The sequence below is a fragment of the Myxocyprinus asiaticus genome, chromosome 16, assembly GCF_019703515.2.
Source record: "Myxocyprinus asiaticus isolate MX2 ecotype Aquarium Trade chromosome 16, UBuf_Myxa_2, whole genome shotgun sequence".
NCBI classification, from domain to species: domain Eukaryota; kingdom Metazoa; phylum Chordata; class Actinopteri; order Cypriniformes; family Catostomidae; genus Myxocyprinus; species Myxocyprinus asiaticus.
In genome coordinates this window covers 29402460-29416077 of record NC_059359.1, presented here as the reverse complement: position 1 = coordinate 29416077, position 13618 = coordinate 29402460, and the positions used below count along the sequence as shown (strand labels likewise).

The following is a 13618-nucleotide window of genomic DNA, read 5'->3' as shown; positions in this document are numbered from 1 at the left end:
CCTACCCTGTTTTACTGATAAGCAATGTTAAGGCCATGTTGAATATGTGCCCCTGCCTGTTTAAGTAAGAGTCTGTGATACATTATTTATTTTGAGATTGTGTTGGTTTGTTTTGTACGGTATAAATCTTTTTTGTTCAGGTCTTAAGAAGTCTTAAATTAGATTTTAGAAACTCTGCAGCAACCCTGTAGTAAGTTCCTCACTGTAACCTCGATTTTTGCTTTTTTTTTTTTATCCCCTTTTTCTCCCAATTTGGAATGCTCAATTCCCACTACTTAGTAGGTCCTCGTGGTGGCACGGTTACTCACCTCAATCCAGGTGGCGGAGGACAAGTCTCAGTTCCCTCCGCTTCTGAGACAGTCAATCCACGCATCTTTTCACGTGGCTCGTTGTGCATGACACCGCGGAGACTCCGCATGTGGAGGCTCATGCTGTTCTCCGCTAACCACGCACAACTCACCACCCACCACATTGAGAGGGAGAACCACTAATCACGACCACAAGGAGGTTACCCCATGTGACTCTACCCTCCCTAGCAACTGGGCCAATTTGGTTGCTTAGGAGACCTGGCTGGAGTCACTCAGCATGACCTGGATTCGAACTCACGACTCCAGAGGTGGTAGTCAGTGTCAATACTCGCTGAGCTACCCAGGCCCGATTTTTGCTTTTTTAAAAGAAAAGAAGGGGCAGGTCAAAATAAATGTTTGTGGTAATCAATATTATACCCCAAATGCTGTCGATTGATCTTAACTTGTATCAAACCCGAAATTTTCCTTTCATTTGTTGCATTTTCCTTGTATGTGATATTGGCACTCTGTTAGACTCTTTATTTATGATGAATCTACATGGTCATCTGTGATTTACAAAGATCTACATATCCCCCATCCCCTGCATATTCTGGCAAATGTACGTATACTTTCAGCTACCAATACTGGTGTAGCACTCTCAGCTCCATTTAACACATTTTACTCTGTTTAAATCACTTCAACAAATTCAGCAGTTTTCTCCTCAAAATCTGTGCAAAAAATGTGAAAAAGTCTTATGATATGTACTTTAAATATTTTATATAGATTCCTTTTGTTTTCTGCAGCTTTGTGGAGGTTCCCTTCATTCGTTCCTGCAACAGGACTCAGGATGCTCCAGAGGGAAACCGGACACAGCTGGACAGGAAGCACTCTTTACATGCTGCACTGGTGATGGGAAAGTATGTAGTTTAAGTATTTAGTGAGAGAGTACAACAGTAATGGGACATACTATTACAGCATAACATTGCATCTTAATACCACATTATTCATTTGCATACTCCTTAGCACAAGAGGTTTTGGGCAATATTAGCCTAAATAAAAACATTAAAAAAAAACATGCACAGATGCATACTTCACCATTGAAATTAATAGTATTTTTCTTATTTATTCCTAATATCAGGTGAACTGTTGTCAGCTTTGTGATGTGATTGGTCAAGATTTTGATTTGCCTATGCAAATTACAGCCAGTCCAACACAAGCCTCACCAGCTGTCCGCAGTTTAGAGGAGGAGATACAGGAGGCTATTCAAAGAGTGCAGGTAAGTGTATTTGTGTTCATGTGCTGTCTGCTGTCTGACAATTTACTAAAGTACGCAACTATTGATGTATTGATTGCTGTACATCAACTAGAAGTGACTTCGAACTGTGTTCGACTTCCTGTCTTTTTCTTTCACCATGTTAGATGGACCCGACTCAATCCATAGATGACATTTTAAAGGAGACTATTGGTTGTTCAGGTGAGTGCAACTTGTACTGATGGCTCATGAACAACATCTGACATGCTGGTCATTGTTGGTAAATAGGTCACTCAACATTTAACTAACATTTCAAAGACCAGGATTTTCATTATGAAATAATTTACTTATCTTTCAGATAACACTTCTCCCATCACAGATCTCCAACAATCAGCCACTACTGTCCTGTCAGGCTCCTCCCCTGCCTCACAGCCTGAACAATCACAGTCCTCCAAGCGCCAAAAAGATGACAACTTCCTGTCCTCTCCTCTGTGCTCTTCGCTTCTTTTGGAGCTTCCTCCATCTCCTAACAATGCTCCGCCCCTTGGTTCTACCCCAGCTCCACTTACCCCTCCTCCTATCTGCACCACTCCACCATCCAGCTCGCTGTCCAGAAAAAGAAGGTCAGAGGTTCCTGCTTTTGACCCTGCTGACTGGCTGGAGTCCTTGACCTCTGGTGTACATCCACTCACACCTTGTGCTGCCCCATTTCTAGAAAGTGACTTTGGCCTTGACTCAGACCTGAATGTCAACAGAGTCCTCGAACTGATGGTGGAGCAATGGTGAGAAAAGGGCAAAGTGTGCATCTGTATGTGCGTATGTCTAATTGAATGCATGATTGGAAATTAACCACCTGTCAAATTGTGGTCCCTAGAGAGGTGACCCCCTTATCCTCTTATTCATTCTTCCATTTTTGTATCCATCCATCTCTGTCAACTGATGTGACCAAACAAATCTAACTGTCGTTGACTGCTAAGCTCTACTCCACGCAATGTCGAGAGAAAGAGACAGAAAGGGGGGAAAAAAAGAGATATGCTTTGGTAACTTGTATGGAACAATCCACAAATCTTTGAGCATGTGCACATACACTACACTTTCATTGAGTGAAAAATGAATATATTATACAAGAAAGCGGGTTTCCTCGTTGATTCGCCTCTTGCTTCAGTGCCAGACTAACTGTCGGCATGTGGCAACCGTGTGGACCAGCGGGAGCATCAAACAATCTGTGTGTTTTTGCAGGGAAGTGTATGCGCTCCCTGTATGCATTAGTATGCTTCCCTTGGCTGCTTTAACTGTGTGTGTGTTTGTGTTAGCTCATACCCACTTGCCAGCATGTTCTGTATCTACACCGTAAATGAGGTGCATAAGCACACATTTGCACTTTTTTTCTGTTTATACAGACATATATCTGGTGTACATTTTTTTCCATTTCTTGTAGTGTTACACACTGTTCATTTCAAGTTATGTTCTGCTTTTTCTGGAATAGTAATATCATGGGGCTAGTGTTAACTCAAAAGCATCAGCTCAAAAAGGCACCTTCTAAATATTTAAGGGTAGAATAACTTTTGCTACTTTTTGGCAGCAATATAGTGCAAAACAATGCTGGTTTAAAGGCCAGTATGTTCCTTTAGCTGGACTGCAACCTCAAATTAGGTATGGACTTCGGGGGAAACCGGGCTTTTAAAGAAGCCAGATGTAATTTACTTGGAAAATCTTAAGGTCTTGACCCTCCATTTATCAGCCAAACAATGTGTACAAATTAATGAGTGATCTTTTAACCTTTACTGTTTAAAGTTTCTTAATGGGACCCATACAACATCATCTACCATGGCTGTTTACATAAATCTGACCTTTCGCATTGCCCGTTGCTGTTATGCAATGCTTAGGAAATAGCATTATTCGTGCAATATGCTTCCAAGAAAGGGTACAGGGATACAATCCATTTAAATATCCGAAGAAAGTTGTGAAAACATGAACTCTTTTATTCTTTCCCAGTCTTATATGTGAAAGTTAATGTGTGAATAGGACAATGTGTTTGATAATCAAAGATATTGTCCAAAGTTCTGTGTGCACAAAGTTGCTGGAGAATCACAGCATTTGTGCAGCTGGACCTTGATGGTTCTCAAATGAGTTGGACTTTTTTTCTGTAATCCCATGACACCTACAACTAAGGTTGCTTTTAAGCCAAATGTTGTGTCAGAATAAATCAATGACCAACCTACCAACCAAAAAGCAAACCTTTTTAAGTGTTTGATCAAATATATTAATTGATATATTTATTGAATAATTTATTTAAACTATCCTAGTTAAAATGATATTGTAAATGTAAAACTGTAAAATTAAAGTCTTAATTGATTTTCAATAGTAGATACGTTGAACTTCATCCTCTGATGAAGTCATCAATTATCAATTAAACATTTGCCACAATTTATAAGAAAGATGTATCAGAATGGGAATGTTGAGAGTAAAGTAAGTATATCTTGAGTAGAGAGTAATATGTCAAGGTGGTCATGGTGATCACTGAGCTTTCTTCTTACAGGAAATGTAAATGTAAACGGTTCCTATTTTGTTTTGTCAGTCTTCTCTTTCTTACCCATTTTCAGTATCTACAGTAGTAACTTGCTCCTGCTGTAAACGAGCTGAGCGATTGTTTACCTTTCTGTTAAGTTAATTTAATTTCCAAGAAAGTCTACATTTGTAGATGGTTAGAATTTAGTGGGAGCTTGATTGCTGCTCTATCTACATGAGTGTTAAATTGAATTGTACATCATATGAACATGGGAGGCCTTTGAAGACTCAGGCACCTGCTCAAAATAAAAGGTGGATGTGATGTGAAAAATATGGATCAGGCAAGTGACCACTTGTGAAAAGATCTGCTTTCAGAATTGAAACACTCCACACAATGATACTAATTCACACAAACTAACTATTCAGTTACAAAACCATGCATTATTCATAAATGTTACCTTTTGCAAAGCAGTTTCAGTTTCTTTGTGGTTTAATTACTTGAATGTGTTAATTGGATAGCTCAAAATGTTTGACACAGGGTGTGAGCTCACTTACACAACATGACAAAGTCAGTATACATCGAGATCAAAGAATATGTCACATTGGTGGCAGCTTATAAAGGACTCTGAAATAATATTATGATAACATGCATCCTGTTTTGATAAGATTCATGAATATTGTTGTTTATGTGTTACTGATAGCGTTTTAGTTTGCATTACTCTGCATTACTGCAAATATATTTTTTTATTTTATAGTTTTATATAATCTTTGTAATCAACTGAAGTTTAAAGCAGAGTAATGTTTTCATATGTATGTGCAGAGCACTAGATGGTGCTAGGACATGTAATCGAGTTTGAAATCATGATCACTAAGGAGACTGCTAATTTATAGTGAAAAAGGAGTTACATTTTTGTCTGTTCTCACCCAAAACCGACTGGATCACTCCAGAAACATAAATTAAACCACTGGAGACTTTTATGCTGCCTTTATTTGATTTTTGGAGCTTGAAAGGTCTGATCACCATTTACTTGCAATGTATGGACCAACAGAGCTAAGATATTCTTCTAAAAACCTTTGTATTCAGCAGAAGAAAGCCATACACATCTGGGATGGCATGAGGGTGAGTAAATGAGAGAGTTTACATTTTTGGGTGAACTATCCCTTTAAAAACAGCTGGTATAAATCAGCAATATCCTTATATTAGTGACACTGTCCTACATTCGTTGTAGATATTTAAACATACAGTGTTATTATGAAAGATAAATAACATCAAGAAATAAAAATATGAAGGAGTATATTTTTTGCCTTTTTATAACTCTAATATTTGAAAGATTGTTTCCTTTTCATGGTCACTGTAGATGAAAGACATTACAAACAACAACTCTTTTAAAGAGAAAACAAGGCCTTGATTGAATAGATTTACACTTGTGCACATCTTCTAATGATTTTATATACCTCAGAAGACACAACATTTCTGGAAAGGGAACATAGTAAGCAACGATGCTCCCTGGTTTTTATGGTGCATTCTGGGATTTTTTAGGGGGTAAACGTTTCAGTGCTCTGAAAAGATTTTGTGATTGAGACAGCTCTAGAAATGGCTGACTCCCTGATTTGGTGCTCTGCTGAAAATGCCTTTCTGAGTTCACCATGAACGCGCATAAACTCTGAGTTTCAAACTCAGGGTTCAGTAAACTAACACCAAACTGGTATTTTGGACAGGGGCGGTTCTAGACCATTTTGACTGGGGGGGCCAGGGTGGGGCTGGGTGTGCTTGTAGGGGGACAACTCTATTATACCTTAAATGTCCCCTGTACACATATAAAACAATTTGCTTTTTTAATATTTGCGGACATGCAGTTTTTTAAAGACAAGCAAAGATTCACCAAATTTGAATGAAAATTAACTTTTAAAATATATACACAAACAGGCTCATGACAAATGTTTCAATTAGTCAATAACATTCTGGTTTTACCCACAAACTTTAAGCCATGTTGCCATGCTGTTCTTTAGAGTGACAAATGCAGTAAAATTCTTGGGTAATGGTTGGCTACATCAAGAATTTAGGTTAGAATTTAATCAGTAGGCTATAATCATTATGTACAGGACCTGTAAATGGTCACTATTTCCTTTAAGAATCTTTTAAGAATTTTTAAGCACATTTTTAAATCCACAAGTTCATTTTAAATGGTCCAGTGTAACAAGTGAATGTTTAAATGCATGTATCTATCTCAATTACTATTAGTTTAAAAAAGTTGCATGCATCGTTATTATAAATGACCAATAAAATGTTTTTTTTAATCATTATTATGTCTGTCTGTGTCTACGTGCATTGAACGCACTTGGTGTGTTCCTCTTATTAGTGAATGCTGTTGCTAATATTAATAAATTCTCATTATTGAACACACAGTTGCCTCTCTCTTCTGATTGGTGCACCGCACGTAAAGTATTTGATTGATAAATGGTGTTCATAAAGAGGACGTTGTGTTTGTTATCTTCCCTGTAAACTATTTAGTGCTTCTCTTGCATTTTGTTTGCAAGAGAAGCAGCAGGATCAACTCTGAAGATTTGTTCTCTCTCTCCCGGTGAGGTGTGTGTTTTCTTTTTATTCTTGGACCTGTACCAAACAGTACCAATATTAATCTGTATATATTATTAGATTGAAGTGCATTGATGTGGTGAGCTTAGTGCATAAAAGCCTTTCTCACTGAAGGTAAGGCATTTTATCTGGGCTTTAGTGGGGTGTTTATAAAGGGTTCCAATTTTATGTTTTTAGGTGTATTCATAATACATTTGCAATTGCAGGTGCGGCGTGGCCCTGTATAAAGCTAGCTGCTGTTTCTTCATACCTGCTTCTATACATCTGTTTCTGTCTGCTTTTTCATTGTTTCATTCAGTCCCTTCATTGTTTTTTTTTGTTTTTTTCCGATTAACATTTTTTATTGATTCAACCATTAAATATAAATAGCAGAACACACATATACAGAATCAATATACATCCCCCACCTGACCCCCAACAACACCCCAGTGGTCACACAACCATAGACACACAACAAAAATAAATAAATTAATTAATTAATAAAAAAAATAAAAAATAAAATAAAACAACCTCGCAAACTTGCACATAAAACTCTGAATCCTCATCCAAAATTCTTGCATCTTAACACATCCCCAAAAGACATGGGTTGTGTCTCCATCTTCTGATTGACATCGCCAGCAGGTGGGTGTGTCTTTAAGACCAAGCCTATGCAGTCTAGAGGGGGTCGAATAGACTCTATGTAAAATCTTAAATTGCATGAGGCAAACCCTTGCGTCTCTGGATGCAAATTTGACATTTTTTAGAATCTCAGCCCACTCTCCCTTCTCCAATACCAAATTTAGATCTTTCTCCCATAATCTCTTAAGAGAAGTTGAAGTTCCGTCTCCCAGACTCTGAATTAGTAGGGAGTAATACACCGATGCCTCATGACCTTTTCCAAAAGCAGTAAATCACCACTCCGAGAGTATCTGCCGCTTTAGGAGGGTGTAAACCACTCCCAAAAACAGTACAGAGCAGGTGGCGCAGCTGTAAATACTTATAGAACTGAGATCTAGGAATCCCAAAAAGTTGAACCAAATTTTGAAAGGATCTCAACACTCCATTCTCATATAGGTCACCGAGTGTAGTAACCCCCTCCCAATCCACTCTGACCAGCAAAAAGGGGACTTGATGCATAGTTTGGAGTTCAGCCATATGCTCGAGGCAACATTTAAAAAAATGTCAGAATTAAACAGTCTGGACACTTTTGTGCATACCGAGTTCGCTTCATTGTTTGTTTTGCCAAACTTGTTGCACTACATTTGTCTTGTTTCTGCATTGTACAGAGCAAAATATTAAAGACAATGGGGAAAAAATACTTCATTATAAGTGTGTACTGTATGTTGTTCTGGAAATTAAAACCCAACAGATACACATAAAAAAAATAAAAAATTTATAATGAATGCTTGCCAAGTAAGAGCGATATCTAATGATTTGGGCTCAGGTACATTCAATAAGGCAGAAAATCAGATCCAGATTGGGTTTTGTGATAATAAAATGGGAAATTGTGCTATAAAAGTAACTTAACTTAAACTTACATTGACACCAGCACGTATTGTATAATCCACATTAAGTAGAACTGGAGCTTGCAGGTCCAAAGATGTGAAACTAATGCTGAACTTCTACCTTATCTCCAAAAGTTGTTGGCTTGTTATTCATTTGACATTTGGTTTCTCCTACCATGCTCTCTGGAGCCGACAATGACCCCGTTTACATGTACTTAAGGAAATGTTATGGATACTTGTGAAACCTCCATTCCCTGATGGAGGGAACGAGAGGTTGTGTCGATGTAGTGACACTAGGGGTCACTCTTGGGAGCCCGAGACACCTCTGGTCTTTGATAAAAGGCCAATGAAAATTGGAGCTGGTATGCAACCACTCATTCAGGTTTTATGCTAAGGAGCCGATATAAAGTCCGGCCATTTCAGCGGGTAGTTCAGCGTTGTGGCAGGAGGGACACAACGTCTCATTACCTCCATCAGGGAATGGAGGTTACACAAGTAACCATGATGTTCCATATATGTCACTCATTCAACGTTGTGTCGATGTAGTGACACTAGGGGTCCCTATACGAAACGCCACAATTGGCTGAACTGTGTTACGTGAACTGGCGGTGTGTGGCGGGCAGACTACTGTGTGCCTCATAGCCAGCACACCAGGTCGACACGTAACCTCCCCCAACATAGTTATGAGTGTCGAACGGCCCTTTGGGGACAAGTCGACTACCCAAATGATAGAGACAGGCTTAACCCAGCCGTGGCCTCTTTTCCCCTTCTCTTTTTCCACTCCCTGAAAAAGATGGGGGATTATCCGACTGGGCCGCCAGGTCTAGTCGGGGGGTGTCCCTCCCAAGGGGAAGACACCACGGAGACCACACCTCGCCCAAAGAGGGGGGGGTATTTAAGTGGAAGAATATGTCACATGGTCTTTCCGACCATGTGGAAAGTCTTCAAGGTAGATCCTACCCAACGGGGGAGGAGTTACTACAAACATGAAGACTGGGGCAGAGGGGCTCTGCCATAGGAAGATGCAGTTTGCCAACAGGGAAACGAACTAGCAGAAGATATATATCGCATGGGGTTAGCCTTACAGGGAACCACCACATGCAGAGCACCTACCCCAGAACAGGACTCTTAGTTAGCACATGTACTGGGCCGGCAGTGAGTCTCTCCGAAAACTCGACTGCCACAGGGCTCGGAGGAAGTCAACAAGGGAACAAAGTTTGTGAACACTACTGAGAATTAATGGCACACATCTTCAGCTCCAAAGAGGTGGAAGGCACTATGTGCAAGTGATACACCCGGCCAGCTATCCCGGGATTATCCACTTGTGTTGCGTGCCACTACCTGGGATGAAACCGGTTCCACCTGGAGGTTGTAGAACCTTGCAAAGGTGTTGGGTGTTGCCCAGCCCGCTGCTCTGCAAATGTCTGTTAGAGAGGCACCTCTGGCCAGGGCCCAGGAAGCCGCTACACCTCTGGTAGAATGGGCTTGTAGCCCTACCGGGGGTGGCATGTCCTGGGCGAGATATGCCATAGTTATGGCATCAATGAGCCAGTGGGCGATCCTATGCTTGGAGACAGCGCTTCCTTTCCGCTGTGCACCAAAGCAGACAAAGAGCTGCTCAGAGATTCTAAAGCTCTGCGTGCGATCCAAATAGATGCGTAAAGCGCGCACTGGACACAGCAACGACAGGGCTGGGTCTGCCTCCTCCTGGGGCAGCTCTTGCAGGTTCACCACCTGGTCCCAAAAAGGGGTGGTGGGAACCTAGGGCACATAGCCCGGTTGGGGTCTCAGGATCACGTGAGAGTAACCCGGACCGAACTCGTTTCGCTGACAGAGAACACTTGCAGGTCACCTACCCTCTTGATGGAAGTGAGCGCAGTCAGGAGGGCAGTCTTCAAGGAGAGTGCCTTAAGCTTGGCTGATTGCAAAGGCTCAAAGGGGGCTCTCTGTAGACCCTGAAGAACTACAGAGAGGTCCCATGATGGAACGAGGCATGGTCTGGAAGGATTCAGCCTCCTGGCGCCTCTTAGGAACCTGATGATCAGGTCATGCTTCCCTAAGGACTTAGCGTCGACTGCGTCGTGGTGTGCTGCTATGGAGGCAACGTACACCTTCAAGGTGGAAGGGGACAGCCTCGCTTCCAACCTCTCCTGCAGGAAGGAAAGCACTGATCTGACTGCGCATCTCTGGGGGTCTTCGCGTCGGGAAGAACACCACTAAGCGAACAGATGCCACTTAAAGGCATACAGGCGCCTCGTAGAGGGGGCCCTAACCTGAGTGATCGTGTTTACCACTGCGGGTGATAGACCGCTTAGGTCTTCCGCGTCCCGTCCAGGGGCCAGACATGGAGATTCCAGAGGTCTGGGCACGGGTGCAAGAGGGTGCCCCGTCCCTGAGAGAGAAGGTCCTTCCTCAGGGGAATTCGCCAGGGGGGAGCTCTCACGAGGAGCATGAGGTCCGAGAACCACATCTGGGTGGGCCAGTAGGGTGCTACCAGGACGACCTGCTCCTCATCCTCCCTGACCTTGCACAGGGTCTGTGCAAGCAGGCTCACTGGGGTAAATGCATATTTGCATAGGCCAGGGGGCCAGCTGTGTGCCAGCGCGTCTATGCTGAGGGGAGCCTCGGTGAGGGCGTACCAGAGCGGGCAGTGGGAGGATTCTTGGGAGGCGAACAGGTCCACCTGTGCCCATCTGAATCGACTCCAAATCAGCTGGACCACCTGAGGGTGGAGTCTCCACTCTCCCCTGAGGGTAACCTGCCGTGACAGCGCTTCCGCTGTAGTGTTGAGGTTGCCCGGGATGTGCTGCTGACTCCAGAGGAGGAGACGGCGGGCGAGTTGTGACAAACAACGAGAGCGCAGACCACCTTGGCGGTTGACATATGCTACCGTTGCCGTGCTGTCTGTCTGAACTAACACGTGCTTGCCCTGGATCAACGGCCGGAACCTCCGCAGGGCAAGCAGAATTTTCAACAACTTGAGGCAGTTGATGTGCCAATGCAGTTGCGTGCCCATTGCAAACAGCGCCCCAGCCCGTTTTGGAGGCATCTGTCGTGACCACGACGCACCTGGAAACCAGTTCTAAAGGAACACCTTCTCGTAGAAACGAGAGGTCGGTTCAAGGGCTGAAAAGACGGTGACAGACCGGCGTGATGGCCACCGCTGGAGCGCCAATCCTGCAAGAAAAAACCTATGGACAGTAGTCGCGGTGACGACCGTACACACCGGGTATGTGACCCAGGGAGGAAGGAAGCCACTCTTTTGCTGAACTGTTGGGTACCAAAGCCACTTGGGCATGCGGTGAAATCAAACAAAATGGCAACAAAAGATTTTCCAACCGGCCCTCCACCGGGGGATGGAGTGGTCTTCTTACCAGCTCCACGTGAGTGGGTTCCCTCGTCCCTGGGTCGCCCATTTTGAGTACCTCCGTGGGTTCTTCAGCACCGGCTGTGAGACGGGTGGTGTCTGCTTCCTGCGGTGGGCTCCACGCCGGGGCCGGGCCGAAGGGGCAGGCTGCGGCAGAGCCGGTGAAGTCACCACAGGGGGACACCCTTGGTGGCGAGCAGATGGGGTGTGGGATCTTGAGCTGCGCCGGGGCAGGATGTGCCAGATTGCCTTCGTCTGCTGCTTCACCGCCAAGAACTGCTGGGCAAAGTCCTCGATGGTGTCGCTGAATAAGCCCGCCTGGGAAATGGGGGCAGCAAGGAACCGTGTCTTGTCGGCTTTGCCCATCTCGACCAGGTTGAGCCAAAGGTGGTGCTCCTGGACCACTAGTGTGTCCATTGTCCGCCCGAGAGACCACGCCGTGACCTTCGTTGCTCGGAGAGCGAGGTCGGTTGCCGAGCGCATTTCCTGCATCAAATCTGGGGTGGAACTACCCTCGTGCAGTTCTTTCAGCACCTTGGCTTGGTGGACCTGCAGGAGAGCCATGGCATGCAGGGCAGAGGCGGCTTGTCCAGCAGCGCTGTAGGCTTTAGCCATCAGGGATGACGTGAGCCTACAGGGCTTGGACGGGAGCTTAGGGCGTCCGCGCCAGGTGGCGGCACTCTGCGGACATAGGTGCACTGCAAGCGCCTTATCCACCGGGGGAATCGCCGTATAGCCCCTGGCCGTCCCGCCATCGAGGGTAGTGAGAGCGGGGGAACTGCGGAATCGGGGCTGGGCAGTAAAAGGTGCTTCCCATAACTTCATCAGCTCCTCGTGCACTTCCATGAAGAATGGCACTGGAGCAGGGCGTGGCTGCTTTGAGCGGCGCCGCGAGCCCAGAAACCAATCATCAAGCCACAAGGTTTCAGGGGAGAGCGGAGGGTTTCACTCTAACCCGATGCTCGCGGCCGCCCGGGAAAGCATGTCCATCATTTCGGCATCGGCCTGTGACTGGGCAATCGTCCCCGAAGGGGGAAGCCCAGCTGAGGCTTCTGCGTCCGACTGGACAAGCCCGCTTTCCGATGCTGCGCTCAAGAGCTCATCATCTTCGCGGGCTCCGAACAAGAAGCCAGACTCGCCGTGAGATGAGCCGGCAAACTCATCCGGAAACCCGATTGGGGCAGACGAGCGTGCTGGGGAATGGGAGGTCCGCGGGGGGATACCCGGCGGAGACGATCCCATTGGGGTCCCCAAATCGACCCCAGTGCTAGCCGCACTGGCCTCATACCCGTAGGTAGAAGGACCGAGGCAGGGAGCCGCTGGGGTGGCTTGCTTTCTTATGAAAGCAAGCCGCGACCGCAACGTTGCCATGGTCATGTTCTCGCAGTGAGAACATGAACCATCCACAAACTCTGCCTCCGTGTGGGTCGCACCCAGACACGAAAGACAGCGATCATGACCATCCGAAGTTGAGAGATAACGACCGCAACCAGGAATAACACACAATCGGAAAGGCATCTTTAAAAAGACGCGTCTTTAAAAAGACCTTCCATGTGTGCCACTCTTTTAGAGAAATATATACTCTTTTAGAGGGGAAAAAGCTCTTTCAGAAAATATACTCTCCCGATCTCGTTGTATAGGGAGAGACGTTAAGGCACTTACCTTGCTCTGCGTACCCAACGTAGGATTGGTCAGCGACGGGAGGGAGTCTGAGCTTCCTCATAGCCAGCCACAACCACCTGTGCGTGGGTGTGTGTGTGTCGCTGCTATGTGCGTGGAGGCGGGAAACCCACACCTGCAATGCCCTGGCTGCAAATGCTCGGTGCACAGCTGTCGTAACAACGACAGGATGTGAGCAGCACTCTGAACCCAGGAACCAATCATCAAGCCATGAGTGTTCAGGGCAGGGTGAAGGGTTCCACTATAGCCCGACACTCGCGCCGTCAGCTGGGCATCAGCCTCAGATTGGGGCGACCACACCCGAAGGCGGAAGGCCAGCCAAGTCCTCCACATCGGACTGAAGCTGCTTGCTCTCCGATGCTACTCTCGAGAGCTCATCCTCCTCCTTAGCGCTGAATGAGAGGTCAAACCCACTCTGAGGCGGGCTGCCTGACTCATCCCAGA

The 13618-nt window shown here is 45.2% G+C and overlaps 1 protein-coding gene across 1 annotated transcript in view; it reads left to right on the top strand.

Moving 5' to 3' along the window:
• LOC127453733 (myocardin-like) overlaps positions 1–5764 on the top strand; it is a 49505-nt gene extending 43741 nt beyond the window's left edge. Inside the window, exons 12-15 of the mRNA XM_051720370.1 lie at positions 1091–1204; positions 1426–1563; positions 1707–1761; positions 1898–5764. Coding sequence (XP_051576330.1) covers positions 1091–1204; positions 1426–1563; positions 1707–1761; positions 1898–2325 — 735 coding nt within the window. The 3' untranslated portion in view covers positions 2326–5764. The remainder of the gene's footprint in view (positions 1–1090; positions 1205–1425; positions 1564–1706; positions 1762–1897) is intronic.
• Positions 5765–13618: the final 7854 nt, after the last annotated feature.